General features: G+C 38.0%; 1 protein-coding gene across 3 annotated transcripts in view; it reads left to right on the forward strand.

The window, feature by feature from the left end:
* LOC119730695 (smoothelin-like) overlaps positions 1-19,819 on the forward strand; it is a 76,704-nt gene that overhangs the window by 39,935 nt on the left and 16,950 nt on the right. For all 3 annotated transcript variants that reach the window (XM_038203692.1, XM_038203694.1, XM_038203693.1), the window contains 2 exons: positions 4,954-5,814; positions 6,041-6,474. In XM_038203692.1, the coding sequence (XP_038059620.1) occupies positions 4,954-5,814; positions 6,041-6,474 (1,295 nt within the window). The remainder of the gene's footprint in view (positions 1-4,953; positions 5,815-6,040; positions 6,475-19,819) is intronic.

The following is a 19,819-nucleotide window of genomic DNA, read 5'->3' on the forward strand; positions in this document are numbered from 1 at the left end:
TTATGAAAAAACCTGGAAAGTCACTGATTTGTCGCAAATTAGTAAAACCTGGAAATAAAACTTTAAAACCTTAAGTAAAAAATGTGCAAGCAGTTTGTAAGCATCAGGAAATCTTTGAAGATCTGTGAAATCAGAAATCAATTAAACGCATATAATTTGCCAAAACGGTCCAAGTTTTCCTGGTTCTTCTTGCCTGGGATTCATGACTTCCTGTATTTTGCATGACACTATGTGGCAATCCCAATCATTGTACGCATGTTGTGCAGTTGTCCACATCAATGTGGAAGGGTCTAGAAAGAGCCACATGTGACGATTTTGTTTTCATCCTTTAGTTCCCAAATCCTTAGTTTCCCTAAGTATAGTAGAACAGATCCCAATGGAATGTTTGGTCATGACTTGTAAGATGTGGTACGACTAGCTGTAACATGAACCATTCTGAAGAGAGAGAAATCAGAATGATGCAGTTATCTCTTCATAAATGAACGTGGGAAAATGATTGAAAGAATGAGTGCTAGACATAGCTAAGATAGACCTATTGTAAAGGCCCTGTCACACTGTCTGCGATCTTATATGCGCTCTCACTGCGTCCTTGAAAAATAGCTGGGGCGCAACAACAACTACTAGATCGCAACGACAACTACATAGGTAGCCAGATGGGCGCCAGAGAGTCTTAATGGTCTCCGATGAGCGCAAAGGTCTTTGAACATGCTCAAAAACAATCACAACACCTCTGCGCTCTGGCCAGGGCGCCGTAATGACGCAACTCGGACGCTGTGCGAGCGTGAATCGTGCGACATTGAAGTGGCATTGAGGCAGCTTATAGGCGCAAGGCAGTCGATGTAGTCTCTATGAGAAAGTAACTTGACTGCGATGAACTTGTATAATATTTTTTGAAACTGGACTGTGTATTGACCGTTTTGTCGTGGTATTTATACAGCGCAAGTGACGTCACATGAGCGTATATTGGTCGAATAGAGAGCGCGACGCGAGCTACTAGGATGTATCAACAGCGAGCAGAGTGTAGTGTGGGCGCAGTGACAGCGGAGCGGCAGCGACTAGATCGAGTAATTGGGCTTGACAGGGGCGCATAGAGAGCGAGTTGAACGCATCGTAAGCGCGGGAAGAGCACAGTATGAGCGTAGCTTGAGCTTCTTTGAGACAGAAAGTTGTCATTTTCTTGCGTCCTTGCTGCGATTGTTCAATTTATAAAAATAAAAATTGGTCGCCGTAAGGTCTCCTATGAGAGCGCATATAATGTGACAGGCCCTTAAGGAAATGAGTATTCTATCTCATGGTCTATCTATTCTTAACAACTGTACAGAGATCTTGAGTATTTTGAATGTTGAAAGCAAGAGTTTTTGTAAAGCTTGACTTATATCAAGTAAAGTACTACTTGCTTATAGATTAACGTTAACAGCCCAGGCCATTCTTGCTACTGTAGGAAATCTTTTGAATCCTTCCCCAAAAATTTACTTTGCAGAAACTATGTAGTTGCACAGTCTGTAAAGTAAAATCAAGTCCCATATATTTAGTGGCAGGAGTGTATCTTTTGCAGTCTTGGTGGGTTTTTTTGGGGGGGGGGGGGGGGGGGGGTGGGGGGGGGGGTGGGGGAAGGGGTAGGGATAGTTCCCACCGATGCTGGAAAGTGTCGACGTAAAGTGGTTTTCCTGAAGAATCTTATGTGTTGGATAATTAGGATGAATTTTCTCCCAGTCTAGACTACATGGACAGTAACGGCGAATCTACTTTGAAGACTTACAACCCGCTGCAAGTTGCCTGTTAACGTTTTTACTGAAATTAAATTGGATGTTTTAAACTGCAGTCATAACTCATCACCATGTTAATCAGATGAAAACATAAGCGATCAAGTCAAGTAAAAGCTACGCATATGTTTACAAAATACTTGTTAAACTCAAGAACTTCAAACAATTTTTGTATTTTGAAGATTGATTTTCCGTGATCCAGATGCATAATTTTTCTAGGACATACATTGTAACTCCCCATGCTAGCATTGGCAAACTAGTGAAGGTACAGATAGTTAACTTGAAAATAAAGTGTACCCATTTATTTCCCCAGCTGCATGTACTTGCTCCATTACATAATATCTTGCTACTGCAGCTCTATGTACATAATTGTTTTCCATCATTAAGCTCAGTTTAAAGCCAATAATAAATCAAATCGATCTGAGCCTGATACTTGTTAATCACACAAAGACTAAATATTGTTGATACAAAGTGAATCTGTTGATTTGAGAAGTGCTATGCAATTCTATAATATTTGGAATCCAGCTGATCAATACTTTGTACTGTAAATTTTGATGACATCTCCTGGACGAACAAAAAGAGCAGAGATTTTTGAATGAAACAGAGAGCTGTAACCTTTTCTTGTTTTCGTAAACAAATTTCTGCTGCTTAAGAGATATTTTTCATGGTGCTACCCAATGTTTGTCCTTCGATTTTGAAGTATTTCTCTCAAATATAAAAAGAAATTGAGTTATTCTGAAATGCACTGAGTTTTTCAGGCTGGACTCAAAGCCCTATTTATTTTTAATTTTTTTGGAGTCCTAGATTTGTATTATTATTGAAGTACATGTATTATAAGATTGAGCAAAACTCAAGTGACAAAATTATCATGTTAATTATGGCTATTTCTAGCTTTTTAGCTGCATGAAAAGTACAAAGTGATTGATTTTTTTCTTTGTACATATAGATGCATAAAAGGTTTGATGTTTTCTTTTGTGAACAGGTCAACAACTACATGCAGTTAGTATTTGTTATGGCTGCTAGGGATTGTGGGTACACTATATGATCTGCTGATCAGGGCTTGTCTATTGATGGGGTTGGAAGGGGTGAGGTTTTAGGGCATTTGTAAATTTAATCTGTTCAAGTTGTCTGTAAACGGTATTTATTTCAGGCAATGAAACTAAATGAAAATGCAATATTCAGTGTTGTATTCAGAGTAGAATATAGGCCAATCAAACAGATCTTGCCATGAAAAGGTTTTGTTGATGTAGCTTAAAATACCTCATACGCAAGAAGATTAGAGCCGTATTTATTATTTGTAAACTGCTTTGCTCCTGGAAAGGAGATGCAATAGTAGAAATAAATTCAATTTGTTTTTATGAAAATGTACAGGACAAAAATTGTTATTGTGTGCCTTTGAAATTTGCCTAACATAATATACACTTGTAAGTTATTAATGATGGATAGTTTGGACAAGTTGATATTTTTGCTGTGTGCTTTTCATTTTTCATTTTTTTAAGTCCCAATAAAAGGACATTGAAGTTCACCTTTTACTACATGGAGTTTTCAGTCACTTTTTAGTTGTACTTTTAGTGTTGGTTGTCGTAATGTTATATATGTGGGTACTTACTGCCAAAATCTCAATAGCAAAACCCTCATATCAAGTGGGAAAAGATGATGAAATCCCTGCATGATAGTCGCCCCTTAGTCCAAGAAAAGAATGTCTTTAATGTTGTTTTGTTTGCATCCTGTATAAAAGTTGTTGAAATTGTAGTTGATTAGTTGTACAGTATTTGTAAAAGTATGTTAGTTCTTGCCGTATTTTTGTATATCGATGTGCTCCTTTGATTGCAAATTGATGTACATGTATTGTAATGTAAAGTATTGTATTGTATGTGTAGTGTATGTTTGCTTCAAACGTATCCCGCTTTGTACATGTTGGGAATTATTTTTGTTCAAATTTAGTTTTGCATGAATTTCTGAGAATTGGGAGCTTTGAAGGAATTCCATTGAAACAGAATTGCAGAATGTTGTGAACATTGTGCCATACAACATTAATACTCAAAACAATGTCAGTAAACACAATCATGCTGCTATACGGCCGGTTCATGAATATTCAGTGTGAAACGCAAATTTGTGTGTCATCTGCAAGTTGTCGCACTGAGTGTTTGCAAATTTGCTTGACATTTGTATAAAGTGTGAATCAACATTTACAAGGAGATTTATACTGCTCCTAATCCTGTGACACCTTGAAGGGAAGATCGTGCCAAAACTATTAAAAGTGGCTTCAGATATTTTTGGCTTCTTGTTGAAAATCATCTTAAAGTACATGCATATCAGCAAGCATTGTATGTTTTGGCTCGGGAATCCAAATGTATTCCTTAAGGATTAATCTATTGGTGACGGTGCACATTTTTGCATGTCTCAGTGTCCCGAGTGACGTCAGAGTTGGTCTGGGTGTATTCTGTTTCTGTGGCATGACTCAAATAGCTCCCTCTGTTGACAAAATAGTTTCAAATAGTTAAGACTCTCACTTTCCGGCATTGAATTTAAATAGCGCCCTCTGTTGATTTAAACAAATGTACCGGTACTCAATGTTCAAAACTTTTACCTGTTTTATCCCGTTGGGATGTTTTCTTATCATTAAGAAACTGCATGATGTTAGCCCAACCATCATATTTCAAGTACATTGCCTTCCAACTTGGTGGTTCTCACGTAAAATATTTTCATTATGTTTATGATGTCAGTGGAGTATTTGTTTCTTTTTAAATTTCCCAAATAACTTGAAGGGAGCCCTCTATTTGGAAACTATGTTAGAAGGATGGACTTTTCATTCATCTCCCTAGGATATGAATATTCATGACATGACATCATGGCTCAAAGATTGCCTGTACGTGTTATTTCAATCTGACAGACAGCTGGGTATCATTGGTATGTGGTGTCATTACTAAATGCAACCTGTCATCACATATAACTACGGATGCCTGTAAATGCCACTTGGCCGGATGAATAGTTTTGCAACAGCTCCCTCTATCGAGGAAACAGTTTCTTCTGTAATCAGGGCAATGTAAAATTATATATACTGTACAAGTATGTAATTATGGAAAAGAACTTCTGTTCTGCGTTCAAGGTTTCAATCTGCCCCAAGGTTTTGGAGGATGGGGTTAAGAAAGTATATTTGATCATATATTCTGCCTGCTTTCCTTCACAGATGTGTCTTTCTGTAAACCAGAACTGAGAATATCACCAACTGATGAAGAACCAAAGAAGCCAAATTTGGACTTTGGAGTCAAAACAACATCCAAGCTTGATGATCAGTTCGAGAAAGTGGATTCCTCCAGCAATAAAACAGAATCTCTCTCAATCAAAGAAAAGCCTGAAACCTCCAAGAATCTGGACTCCAACAAAGCATATGATAGGTATCAAAAAGCAGATGTTCACGAGAAGAAAAACGAAACATCATTGCTCAAGCAAAGTGAGACTGAGAACAAGGAAAACAAGAGCACCCCCTTGAGGTCAACGACCTCCTGGTTTTCAGGTGTACCAAAAAAACCTGAAATCATCACACCGTCCAAGTCTTCCAGCATCTCGCTGCATCTACCAAAAGAGAAGAATAACAATGACATCAGTATTAAACCTGTTTCCAAATACTCAGTGACCCAAGACTCTGGTAAAACCAAACCAAACACGTCCATTGTTCCGACTCCGTCCAAGATTGACTCAACCCATAAGGAGAATGAGAAGAATAAAAAGGAAAGCGCCCTTGGTGCAAGAATGTCCAAGTTTACCACTCCAACCACCGACTCGGCCAAAGCCAAACCAGGGGACCGGTTTACTACGTCCACTCCTTCAACTTCAAGACAGGATAAGAACGGGAGGGCGGCCAAAGACGTAAGTTCCATGAGCTCACGGATGTCAAAGTTCAGCACACCCACCACTGAAACCACCAAAGGGAAATTCTCTGGCTTGACGACTCCATCCGGATCCAAGCTGGACACTTTAAAGAGTAAATTCTTTGAAAGTGAAACGTCCAGCCAGAAGGAGATCAAAGTCAAGGATAGAGCTTTAAGAGGTGAGTTGGTTTTTTAGCATTATCTTCAGAACTGACTGTTTGGATTTTTGTAAGACTTGAAACATCAAAAGAACTCTTGTAAAGGTTTCAAGTTGTGTGTGCATCTGTGCTCAAACTCTACTCTTCTACATCCCTCATTCTCACAAGTCAAGATCAGCTCTCATCCCCTTGAAGCAAAGATAGTTTTAATCATCAAAAAGTTCTTTTTTTCCCTTCTTTTTCTCAGGTACTCAAGGTAAAGTCAGCGAAGCCGCCAGCAAATTTGGTGGCAGCTGTAGTGGCAGTAGCTGTGGCACAACCCCCTCTCATAGTCCTACTGGCTCCGCCCCCTCCTCCCCAAAACGATCCATAGGACAGAAAGCCTTTGTGACCCCGGTCAGCCAGAAGCCCTTTCAGTTTGGTAAGATCCACAACCCATCACTAGCCTCCACTCCAAGCAGCTCCAGGGTCACCGACAAGTCTTCCTCTATATCTCAAAATGTGCCTTCTTCTAAACTTGCCACATCCAAGTTTGAAACCCCAACATCAAGCTCTTCCAAGATATCCGTGTCTTCTCCTTATGGAGCCAAGGACATGAAATCCACAAGAGTTGAGGTGCCACTTGGGAAGGAGTTATCCCTGGAGTTGCAGACATCAGGGTACAAGAACATCAAAGTTGAGGTAAGACGTCTGACTCTTTTATGATGTGAGCAAAATTCTGATTGGACAGCAAGGTATCACATTTATCACATCTTCCTAATGACACCATTTCAGCAAGTGTTTATCCCACACCAAAGATAGGTGTTATTACTCTGAAAAAAATGATGTTGCCCTTATACCTATAAGGGCAACATCCTTTTTTTTTTTGGTCTGCGTGAAGTCATGCAATACATTGTGCATGTTGACCACACAGCAAACCTTGAGGCTAATGAAATTATTGGCTTTCACACTGCATTTTCTCTCAGATTTGGCCCCAAATTACCTGCACTTTTTATAATAATCACATAATCTACCACTAGTAGTGGTGAGCAGCCGTGTTAGTCAGGCAAAATCAAATTTATAAAAGTAAGGTAGCACCTTAAATGACTAACTAGAATGAAAGTGTGCATAAGCTTTCATAGCTACAACTACTTCATCAGATGCAATGAAGAGGGGTATCATCATACAAGGTAATGACATAACCTAGACTGCATAACCCATGCTTTTTTCAAGTTTTATCAAACAATATAGATTCCTTTTCTAAATTGCCATTTTTCTAGCAATACAAAGTTATTCGCTTTTGAATGAGTTATCGACTGAAAAAAACATCGGCCCATGTTTAGTTATTGACTTATTACTTTGTTTTGAATTATTGGCTGCCACACAATAATTCTGCTCTCGCGGGGTAGGCTGGTTCCTGCCCCACAATCAGAATCGATAATGTACATACCTGGAGCCAGTCTGCTCGCAAACCGGATCTGTTTGTGCTCAAAACAAAAAGAAAAAAATTAATTTTAGAGGTTTGCAGACCACAAAAGGAGGGAAAAGAGTTTGTTTGGTTGAAATGAAACCTACAAGTTGAAAATTTGTTAATAGAAAAAACTGGAATTTTTGAAGAGCACGGAAACTCAACTTCAAATGGTATCAGTGTTCCAAATTAATTCTCGTAGTGTTAATGATAATCTGTCTGTGCTATTTCAACCATTTCAAGTATTTTTTTCCCAAATGAACTTTCAATTTGTTTTATTATATGAAAACAACTTACTTAACTTCTATTTTTTTGGTCTGCCACTCGCTAAAGAAGGGCTTTTTGTTGGGTGCCTCCAATGCAGTAAAGATGTCCCTAAATTCAATTGTTGGTCCCCCCAAAAAATTATAAATTATTAAGTAATTAGTCCATAACTAAACTGTGAGCATTTTTTCCTTCAGCAATTAGAAAAAATTGCTTTATAAATTAGCAATTAGAAAATTAATCGATTTTGAGCTGAAACTAAAATAATAACACAGACAGTAAATCTTTAATGCACAGTGTAGTTATTATGTGCAGATTGATGTTGTTCAAGAAGGACATCACTTTCACAATCAATGGCATGACATCATGCCTGGCTTTTTGTTTTTCGCTGAGCAAATCTGTCACTATGCTGAGTGACCTTTTGCGCTTAGCAGATCATGATGAAATGAATAATTTCAAAGAGAAGCAGATCATGATGAAATGAATAATTTCAAAGTAGAAGCAGTATCAGTGTGAAGTCTCCTTGTGCTGTGTTTATGTAGCCATGGCCTAAAGTACTGGCACATTGGCTGTTCCCTTATATGGGTGTCACTCCAGCAAGCATGCATGGGATCCCTGGCTGTTCAAGTTATGTTCAGTGCTGGTGCTGTGTCTGGCTGATGGCATTCCAGAGGGGGTGAAGGACAGCATCTCTGATGTTTTGAATCAAGATGGTGATTCTTTTCCAGTAGATTAAAAACTGAAATATGAATGCAGTGCTAGATGTACAAAATAAAACTGGAGTAAACTAAAAATCTGAATGTTACCAGCCATCCATTTTGGTTTCCTGTAATTGTGAGCAGCCCATTCAAGGGATACATGTACAACTATTTATTATGCTTAGGAAAGCTGTAAATTTGTTTCACCAGAAGTTATCAAATCCAATCAAACAAAGGAATGAAAAATGACCAGTAAATAAGTTAATATTCACTGTCAGTGTTAGATGTTTCACTGTTAAGAAGATGCTTGTGTTCATGTGTATTATTTTCAATGTTTATACATGCGCAGCCATTGGGGGATGTAGTAAGGGCATACTGTTTGACTGATTTTTTGGGCTGTAATGTTTCATTTTATGGAAAGGGTCTGGAGTGAGGACAGGCACAGAAGTTCCCATGCTTGTGATACATGAAATGGCTGTCTTGTATTTTGCTGCAACATCTATTTTTCTTGGACATTATCGGTAGGAGTATTCTTAAGGCTGTTCTTTTCCGGAAACTGTTTATATTCTTCGGGACATTTAAGATTTCTCTCAGATTCTGGTTGTGTGTAGATATTTGTCATCTTGACATGTGGCTTTGTGGAAGATCATCGAGAAACAGTGTTAAACATCTTCTGTAAAGAAACTATTTAATTACTATTTTAATTTCACTTTTCTTTTTTAATTTAACCTTCCCGACTTTTAGTTTAAGCAAAGTATACTTCAATTTGAATACACATCATGATGGTATGACCATTGGGTCAAGTATCTGCGATTGTACTCCAGAATGTGGATGAGACTGTGATCATTAGATCACTTCTTTCTCACAAATTGGATCTGTTAGTTGAGAATGTGGAATTGGCATGATTCCAAACAAACAAACTTGCAAAGCAACAAATGTACTTTGTCAATGTCCTGCAGGAAACACTCTTTTCTGCAGCCACATATTGTTTCAGGTTTTAATCATGAGCAGTTGAAAAGACATTTCAACAGGGTTTTCAACCCTGTCAGTTTCATGGAACTTCCAAAACAGCTTGCTTTAGCAAATACATCTGCCAAGCTGAGACTTATAATGCAATATACATTGAATGTTTGTCATTTTGGCTGGTTAAATGTTTAAGCTAAACAAATGTGTGCTGAGAAAATGTATGCTTACAACTCCATATGAAATTGGTTGCAGTATCTACAAAGCCCTCTGATATACTTTTCCCCCCAAAAATTTATCATAAGCATGGTTTCATTAGTCATATCATTGGCTAGCTCTAGCTTAACTTCACACCCCAACCCCAACCCAAGCCACACAAATGCAGGAATGCAGAAATAGGTTGAAGATTAATTACTACACAGTGTCTGAATGGTGTCAATTTAAACTGAATAGCCAATTGGCTGTTGGTTGGTGGAGGTGTCTATCAATCAGACAGCACACCTGGGACCCTTGGACGGATATTTTATGTATTTATGGATAAAAGCCATATTTAATCAATGTTGAACGATATTTGCAATTGGACTATATACAGGAAACAATTAATGAGACAATATATTTTAATAGTTTGTTTCTTGTTCTTCAGGAACAGGTTGTTTTTTTTATTGAAGGCTAACTTAGCTGGCAAATTGCCAGATAGCCTTACATGTACAATGTACATTTGCCTATTCCATACAGTAACTTGTTTGCAGTTGACTTTCATGCTTCTTTTCAGTCATATGCACAGCCACGATTCAATTTGCCTTAATTTCATGAGCGGTATCAAAATACCACCCGGTTGGAAGGCTTCCAGAAACATCGGTAGATCACATTTTCCAGCTAAATCCCCCTCTTACCGTGCCTACGTGATATCACATTGATACTTCACAGTCCATTCCATAGAGGTCATTGCAAGTTAATTGTCTTCTCACCTCGGTTCCTTCCATCCCTTAACCAAGGCTGTTGGGAAACTATCCCATACCACCAGCTTGTTAAGACAATGGTATCTCCTCTGACACGTTGCACGGTCCTATTGACGTCATTGGTACATCTGGTGTGTTAAAATCCTATGCCAATTTGTTAAAATGCAATTTGCTGTGCTTTGATGGAGTTTACTGTTCAAGTTTGTAATTATTAGGCTAATGGGGTATGGATAATTAGAGTTTTATTACATACACAATTATTTATAGACACTAAATAGGAAGATTCTGAATTCTTTTCTGAATTTTTTTTTTTTAACATTAATTCTGTAATATCTGTAAGACTGTTCTAATACAGTGTAGCTAATGCATCATTTGGGCAATGCAGGATTTGTCTCAATTACAGCAGAATTTTATTCTGTAAATGTGATCAACTTTTGAAATTTCTCAAATGATAAACTCAACTTTTCATAACATAAGCATACGTTACATATACCGGTTTGTACACTTTACATGTGTACCTAAACATCCATGTACATCTCACCCTTGGCCTATTACATGTAAGGTATCCATAAATACCCCAGACTACTCTCTGAGCATCAACCCAAATTCCAGAGAAGTCTAAGATAAAAGGATAGAGGCATCATTGACCATCATGCACCTTGGCATATTACTAGCCCAGACAGGTGCGCCCGTCAAATGAGGGCGCTGTAATGAGGTCACGGTAACATTGACCTCTGAGGATTGATTAACAGTCCAAAACAGGTGCATCATCAAAAGCCTATCCATCTATGAAAAGATATAATGGGTGTAAATTGATTGGATGTGTGGATTTCAAACAGACTTTTGAGCAAAGCATCAACCCCCCAAAACTTTTTTAAAAGTCAGTTTTGTCAAGTGATAATTCTCTTTTACACAACACAACAAATGTGCATGACTTTTGATGGAGTTTCATTAAAATACCAAATACCAAAGTTATAATTTGCATGAAAAATATAGTGTTTATATAATTTTATTAAATTGCCTCTTTTTTTTGACCGGGCTTTAAGTTGAATTAAATTTATTCTGAATACTTTTCTTTTCTATGATTTGCCTGAAGGAAATGAAAATCCCCCCTGCAAACTTGATGTGCAGCGAGGTGGCAGAGTTTAGATTTAATGTTCATTTCTTGCCTTGTGACTGTCCATTAATCTGTAGTTATTGCCATTCATTTGTTTACTGTTCCATGCAGCTGGTCTTCTTACAGTACTTTGACCAGCAAATGCAGTCAAAGCAATTTCTGCAAAGTTTTTGACAGGCGTGGTTAAGAGGTGAAAAAAAGGCAGGGTAAATACAAAATTGACAAGTTGAATGAAGCATGGAAGACCCTGTTTTGACAAATCTTTGGAAATTGTTTGTAGTTTCTGAAATTCTGCTGCCTTTTTTGCCTAGTTATTTCATGGTATAATCACAAACTGATATTGATTTGTCTAAATGCTAGAAAATTCATTGGTGCTTGCTAAAAACTAATGGAGTTACGTTTTGCTTGATACATTTTAGGGGGTTGTCCACCATGTGTTATTCGTAACCTTCACTGGAAATATAGAACTTGATTTGTAGAGCATCTTACATGTAGACAAAGTGCAAAAGTTGTATTTTGAAATATTCTTGAAACTTTCTCGTAGTATTTGCTGTTCTTTTTTTTTCACTGTTACATGTTGTACTACATGTACATGTATGTCTGGCTTTTAAAAAAATTAAATATATTTAGTCAAATCTCTGGGGAGAAAAGGGGTGCTCAATTTCAAAAGCCTGAAATTTATAATAAAATCCACAGGAAGAGATGAATTGTGCCCTTTAAAACTCCACTCTCGATAAACAATCTCTCATAAAATAGTCCACTGGACACCTGGAAGATAAACAATCGAATCATATTTATGATCTGTAGAAATTATTATTGGAAATAGGGTGAGCTCCCCCTTGTGGTCTCTCAACGCACAAATGCTCATCACAGGCCACACTTTACACAGTGTGCTGCCAACTCTCCTATGCTGCCTGTCCACAGGGGTTGGTCGATAGGGCTGGGTTCCCCCGTTTGGCGGTATTTATATACCAGAATTGGCTAGGAATCTCATAGAAGTTGACTTGGGGTAGTTCTCTGGCTTGTAATCTGTTGGGACAATCAGCCAGGGTCGCATGGACTTATTAATACACGCAGATCTCCGACCTGGAAACTTGTGTAGATAGCTTGGGCATCGCTCCGTACTTGTGACATGATATACATGTAAGGAGTATAGCTGGGAGGAATACTTGCAATCTAATACTCACTTTGCACACAGAAGGTGAGTTTGGTTAGTTTTTTGTTTTCTTTGGTCAATTTTCTCTCGGATGTGGAATTTGAGAGCTGAATAGTTCTTAAATTTATCATGTGTTGTACATTTAGCTTCTTCGCACTGTTACAAATTGTAATGGAGACTGTATAGGCTATGGAGTAACCTACATTGTGCAAAGTGACTTAACTTCTTTATGAAGCACGTTTGCTCATTTTTAAAGAAAATGACTTTTTACACATTCACAACAAAACAAGTTTTTCATGATAATTAATTATTGAGCCTTCATTAACATTTGAGTACTACAAGTATTACATGTACTTTCCACCCTATAATTAGACAATTGTGTTAAAAATGAGTACCGACAGGGCCATTGTAAATTATAGCAATAACAATTAACTATGGGGGAAAATTATATAGTTGATTAGTAATTATAGGCCTATTGGTGCTTTATTAATATTAGTTGTGGCCGTGACATGAATTTTTAGATGCATGATTAGATCTAAGTCATCTAACATTGATAGTAATTCACACACAACTATAAACTAGTTTCAAAATTGGCTACCCCACGGACCAGTAAAGTATTTACTTACCTGGCATAATTGTGTTAATATTGTGTGTTTGGAGATATCTAGGATATTTTGCTCTTAGATTTGTGTATTGGATAGCGATAATATTCCAGACACCTCTTATGCTGGAGGGGTTGTGTAAATACATAGAGCATGTAGAGAGGCCAGTTTGGCCAAGTGGGCGTAAAGTTTAATTGGGTGCGTTGTTTGTTGTCAGGACATAAATTAAATGTGATTTATTCCTTGTGGGTTTTTTTTTGATGATTTTTTAAAAATTTGATTTAACATTTTAGGGTGATTTCTTGTGCTATTTGATCTCTGTTTTAGTTTATGCTTATATTTGCTTTTCCCCTACCCCAAGCCCCAAGCCATTTTGAACCTCGTTTTTTTATATGTTGATCCTTGCCTGCTTTCTTGCATGCTTGTCCAGAGGTGTCTGCCTGTGCTACCTCCCCTCCTATCGGCTTGTTTGTTGGTCAGTTTTGCTTGGCTTTTTGGGGTTTTTTTTGGTGCTTTGAGAGCTTTCAGTTATTTTACTCATTAGTGGGGGTGGCACTGCAAGATTCAAAGATGTACATGTTCATCATGCACATGTACATACTTCATTTGTATCGAAGTTTGATACAGTGTATGTAAAGCAACCAACCAAAAAGTAAGTTCTGTTATCTGTAATTGTTCCTCATGCACTGTAAAGCTTTTCTAAAGAGATTCTGAGGTGTTTTAAATAAAAGAAAAGTTAATTTATTTAAGAGATAAACTATTGAAGGCCTTTAATTTAGCTATCAATCATCTGTTCAGTTATGTAGTTTTAACAATTTGTGTTGATAATAGACACGGCCCAAAACATCTGTAATTTTATCAGGAATGTTAAGTTATCAGCTTAGATCAACATTCGACTTCAATCAGAGTTAATGATCATTAAATTGATGACAGGTTTTATAATTACTGGTCATAAATCCATTTAATGAAATTCTATGTTCCTTGCAGCAGGGTGGATTGTTGGCCTCCATGTATCCTGCAGTGGCTAACGTTATGTTGGCATTCCACAGGAAGATATTAATAAATGCTTGGAGGAGAAAGTGTGTTTAATTGACATGTAGATTAAAATCACCAGTAAAGAGGCGGAGCTATATGACGAGGAGAGTGTGGGGGGGGGGGGCAGAGCAATTTATCAGATTACTAGAATTGTAACTGTGATGTATGTACTGGTACATGTACATGTACCTATACATTAAACATGACAATTTAATTAATACTCCAGTTGAAATTTTGTTACCTTGCAACTATCAATGTTTAATTCTGTGTTAATTTACCATCACAAAGCTCCAGTGTTTTGGAGGCTCCACAAAGGATGTTATAATTTTAAGTTAAAAGTTAAATATGTTTGATAAGACCACATGTAGGAAGGTTGAAATATCGTAATGTTTTTTTATTGGACTGTTTAATTGGATCATATTAAGCTTAGTTGTGCTTTTTCCCACGGTAAATTTTGGATTCTGGCAGCTATGCTTCGATCTTTGCTTTGATAAGAATCTGTTGGGTTGAGCTGGTTTCTTGAGAATATTTCAACTTATATGTCTTTTTTCTTGTGCAATTTCAATATATATACTGTGAATCTTGCATGACTCGAGTCTGACTCGAGTCGCTATTTTTTTACTTGAGATGTGACTTGACTTGACTTGGGAAAAAATGACTTGTGACTTGACTTGATTAAATTTGACTTGCTGACATTAACACTTTTCTTCAAATTACCCAAAAAAAACCTTCTGGGCGTGCGCATCGGCAGAATCGGTTGAAAAGGGTGCCGATACCATAGCCTAACTAGCTAGCCTGCATAGCGACCAGCACGCGAGCTGGGCATCCTGAGCTGCACACGTGTACTATGCGTGTGTTATGTTATGGTATGCAAATAAGGTGTTTTAGAGAGAACGTTTGAAAAGTAGGAAATTTATTTTAAAATGTTCCTTACATGATGCACGCTTTGATAAACCCCATCCCCATCTCAGCGGGGCTGTATCATAAGTCCGACCCCTCATAGGTCCGACATCTCATCTCATAAGTCCGAAATTTCGGACTTATGAGGCATTGGACTTATGAGGCATACAATTATTTATTCTGCCTCATAGGTCCGACGCCACATAAGTCCGACGCCTCATAAGTCCGACATCGGAAAAATGAAGCGTACGAGGCGTCAGCATTATGAGGCGTCGGACCCATCAGGAAAGGGTACATAATGTCATGTTAATTACTTTCAAAAATTGACTTGACTTGAACAAAATTGACTTGAAACTTGACTTGACTTGTGAAAATTTGACTTGGGACTTGACTTGATTTGACTCTTTAAACTTTGACTTGGGACTTAACTTGACTCTTTAAACTTTGACTTGGGACTTGACTTGACTTGGAAAAATATGACTCGGTTACAACTCTGGCACTTGACAAGGAACATTTTCCAAAGTTATTATACATTTCATTCATATACACAACACATGTACATGAATGTACTTGTACGGTACATAGCCATGTATAGCCTTTTACTTTTCACCATTGGTCTATGCATTAAGGTTAACAATGTTTGGTATTTCATACTACCCTTGTTCAGTCCTATGTACTGGTATGTTGTCATGCCGTTTGTATCACTGCAGTCATCTTAATGTGTGGCGATACATGGGAAGATTCTTACCGTAGACACATCAGGCTTCTATTACATTGTACAACAGGTTTTAATAATGGCATACGCACACATTGGGTATTTCAAATGTTAAAGCATAGATGCATGTCTAGCATTCTATAAAATTAAGTTTGAAAATTATTTCCCTATTTTGAATACTTCCTGTCTGAACATCATTCAAAGTAGCACTCAATTTTAAAAAATGTTCTTCATGTACCGGTACACTAGGTCACTTTTGTCCATGCAATTTTTGTGTCTTGCACCATCCAATAATACATAGTAATTGTTTAGTTGAACAAATAAAATGGACTGCAGTGGGATTTAAACGTTCAACTTCTGCATGTTGCTGGCATCAAGACTTTGGGTGTGATCTGTGGCTTGTATGGCTTCTGACTGGCGCATCTGAACAAAGATATCAATTGACAAATTGGAAAACCAGGCAACATACATGTACATGTACATGTATGGCTGGATAGCTCATTTGCTGTTATTTCTGCCCTTGATAATTAAAGATCAAAGAATTTGGGAAAGTCAGGTCCCCAACTATGTCAATCTAGCTTGGAGTTATAGTTATCAATGGTAGGAGGCTTTTTATCATGTATCTAATGGGGATGTGTTTATCCTAACAGCTGTCTTAATGTGTGTCATCTAGATAACTATAGATGATTCCTATAGGCCTGGGAACGCCTGGAAAAAAATAACATGGGAAATCCATCAGTACATTCCTTATGGCAGAGTATAATGCATTCTACAGAAATTATCTGAAGTTGGTCACAGTGAATAGTTAACATCAAGCATTTGAAGGTTGTGCTTTCACTCGTACACTTTCTGTCAAAGACTCAATCAACCAAAGAAACCTTAATAATAGTCCAGATTTTTTTGATGATATAGTGTTTCTGTTTCCACTTTTTAGCACCCCTTGAACAAAGACATTAACAAAATTGGGAAGTCTAACATAGGGCTGGATAGTTCAGTTGGTAGAGCATCGGAACGGTAATCCGGAGGTTGCAGGTTCAAATCCTGCTCCAGTAAATTTGTTTTTCAACCTTAAAATAGGACATGTAATGCACCTAGTCAGTTTCTCTATGTGATTTCTTTGGAGAAAAAAAAATCTTAGTTATCCACATTCCCGATAAAAAACATTTTTGCCTTCCACTGGTTGGATATCATCCATAGAGGGAGCTCAAACTACTAGCAAAGGATGACACCATAGGCTACTCATGGTCCCAACAGCTGAGAACAGTCATTGACTATTCAATCATGACTACTCATTGAGCCTATCTGCAACCCCCCCCCCCCCCCCAAGTCACCCACAGTCACCTGAATCCAGGGTCATTCAATCACCCTTCCAGGAGTAAACAAACACTCTCAAATTGCCCAATTTCCTGGAATGGAGAAGGGAGTTATGATGACCTTAAACTGAGTGCAAACACAAACTATGTTGTGAAACTGGAAAATCCTGACACAGCTTAAAGGGTTCGTGGTAGGAATATTTGTCAGGAACATATAATGACAACTATTTGACATCCCTTTTTGGTTACTTGTATTCAAAAGTGCACTTCTTTAAACATTTAACAAATGTTCATGCTTTTCCGGATAACAGAAGGCGATGTTGCAGTAATGTTATTTTAGGAAGACACTCTTCAGTTCATTCCTTTTGTGTTCAAATTGTGAACCAATAATTTTGCTCGTTGAAAACATTTGTGAGATATTTGCTCACTGGCCTACTGTACTGACACAACAATGAATCACATTTAGGACAGCAAAATATCCAACATTCTGGCAACTTTTAGTGCTGAATTACAAATGTGCATGTTGTTGAAAACATTGAGGTTTCTGCCTGGAATGACATTACACTTTTGCCTATGAATATGGAAATTGGCATTAGCATAAACACCAAACAGACACCAAAATAACCTTGAAAATGGCAAAACGAAAATTTAAAATAGGGTTAAATGGAACACAAAGGTGTATTTTCAAGGATTGCATTAAAATAGCTTTACATTGGCCCTTCTACACAATAACAAACTTCCTTATTCCTTATTTACAACTCAGGAACAGGCTTAGGCTGTTCGTTTTTTCTGGGTCTTTTTAGTTTGTTATAAATATACAATAAAAATAAGTAATAATATTCAGTTTGTTCATGTTACTGTTCATTGTTTGTTGGCATCTATTTTTTCATAGCCTTTAAATACATACATACATTGTCCATTTCAGTAAAACACACATTTTATAATTACAGTTACATGTAATGATATCCATTTGCTAAAAGGATCACAATAATTTTGGGGATTTGTATAAAAAAGCACATTGTTTGGGTTGCAATTGCAATGAATTTGAGCAAGATTTGATATTCTGAACCCAACACAGTGACTTTTTATGTCCATGAATAACTCATTTTTACAAAAAGTACTCATTTTTGCAAATTTTAATTATTTTACTGTACACTTATCATAGTCAAGCTGATGCATGTTCTTCCCCCTCCAACTTTTTGTCCAATCCTTCAACTTCATAGGCTGCATCCGAATCAGCTGTCTAGAGCTACGGGGACTCGCTGTCAATAGACGTAGCCGTAGCTCTGGAAGCTCGTTTCGGACACAGCCATGTTTGTCACATTTGTCTCTTCCTTGCTTAGCCTGGGTACTCATTCCTTTGGTTACATATTCCCAACCAGCACTTTCCTTACTGTCATCAATTTAAGTCATTCCGGTGTGGACGGTAATTCTGTCCCCCGGTAAAAGTGTCCGGGGGGACAGAATTACCTAGGTAAAAGTGTCCCCCCTGTCCCGTTAATTGTGTCCCCCTCCAGGTAATTCTGTCCCCCCTAGTTTTGCACGCATAAGTTGTTATATTGATAGTTCAGCGCACAGGTATACATTTTTAGATTTTTCCACCCTTCATCAATAATTATCAAAATGAAATTAACGTTTAGATGTTAATCAACCGATCTATGTTTCTGCAAGAAGGCACGCGTAGTAATACTCAACCTATCGCTAGCGCGCACGCGCATCAGCCGCCGATACGCGTGTGACTGTCATGGCGGACTTCAATGAGGAGAATTGGCAAAATTATACGCGACACGGGTCACCGCGCCGCAGGCCTAGCTGCTGCTGGTGCAATGCTGTCCCTGTCCCGATCCCCGGCCGCGGCCCTGGCGCCGCCCGTAGGTGCGGTATCGCGCGCACGCCCACCATGCAAATCGTTCGCTCCCGAAGTCGTCATCAAAACGGGAGTTGTGCTTTGACGTAAGCACCATTCCCGAATTTAGCAAGGTGCCGCGCAAAAACAGTTAATAACTTCACTAATATACAGTCTGGGTGCTAGACTTGTGACGTTGCACGGGGACACATTTACCAGGGGGGACACATTTAACGTCGTGCAGGGGGGACAGATTTACCTAGAGGGGGACAGGTTTACCTAGGTAAAAGTGTCCCCCCGGACAGTTTTACCGGGTCACGACCCGGTAGATCTGTCCGGGGGGACACATTTACCAGGGGGGACAGAATTACCTGCCACACCGGTTCCAATGTGAACCTGATTTGCAATCTGTAATTTCAGGGGCAAGCAACAGTTTCATAGAAGGAAAGAACAATGACTGTCACAACCAATTGTTGGTGTTTGGGGGTTAAATGATGATGTTAAATGATATGAAATATAAAGTCAAGGGTTAATTTTTGTCAAGTTTGGATTAAGAACAAACTTTTGTATTGCAAGGACTCTTACATTTATTCTGAAGACATTTCTCTATTGCATTCAGGAGGTATTGTTTGCAGCCGAACATTTCTTGAATAAAAAATGTTTTCATCAAAACATTCAGCCATCATCTTCAAAGTTCTAATTTCCTGAATCAACAAAAATTCATCTACATATAACTGTTGCAATTTGTATTGATTCAGCGAGGTCTCTGAAGCCCACACAGCTGCAAACATACATGTAAGCTGATCTACAAGTTTTGTTTAAATGTATTAAGTGTGTGATTTTTGTGTTTTAGGACTTGTTACATTGTGATGAATTTTCTTAAGAACACGGGTATGAAAACTATTTGACATCCCTTTTTGGTTAATTTTTATTGAAAAGTGCACTTCTTTAAACATGAAACAAATGTCCATGCTTTTCCAGACAACTGAGGACGCTGTAGCTGTGATGTCA

This window comes from Patiria miniata, unplaced genomic scaffold (genome assembly GCF_015706575.1).
Source record: "Patiria miniata isolate m_02_andy unplaced genomic scaffold, ASM1570657v1 HiC_scaffold_22, whole genome shotgun sequence".
In the NCBI taxonomy this organism is placed as follows: Eukaryota; Metazoa; Echinodermata; class Asteroidea; order Valvatida; family Asterinidae; genus Patiria; species Patiria miniata.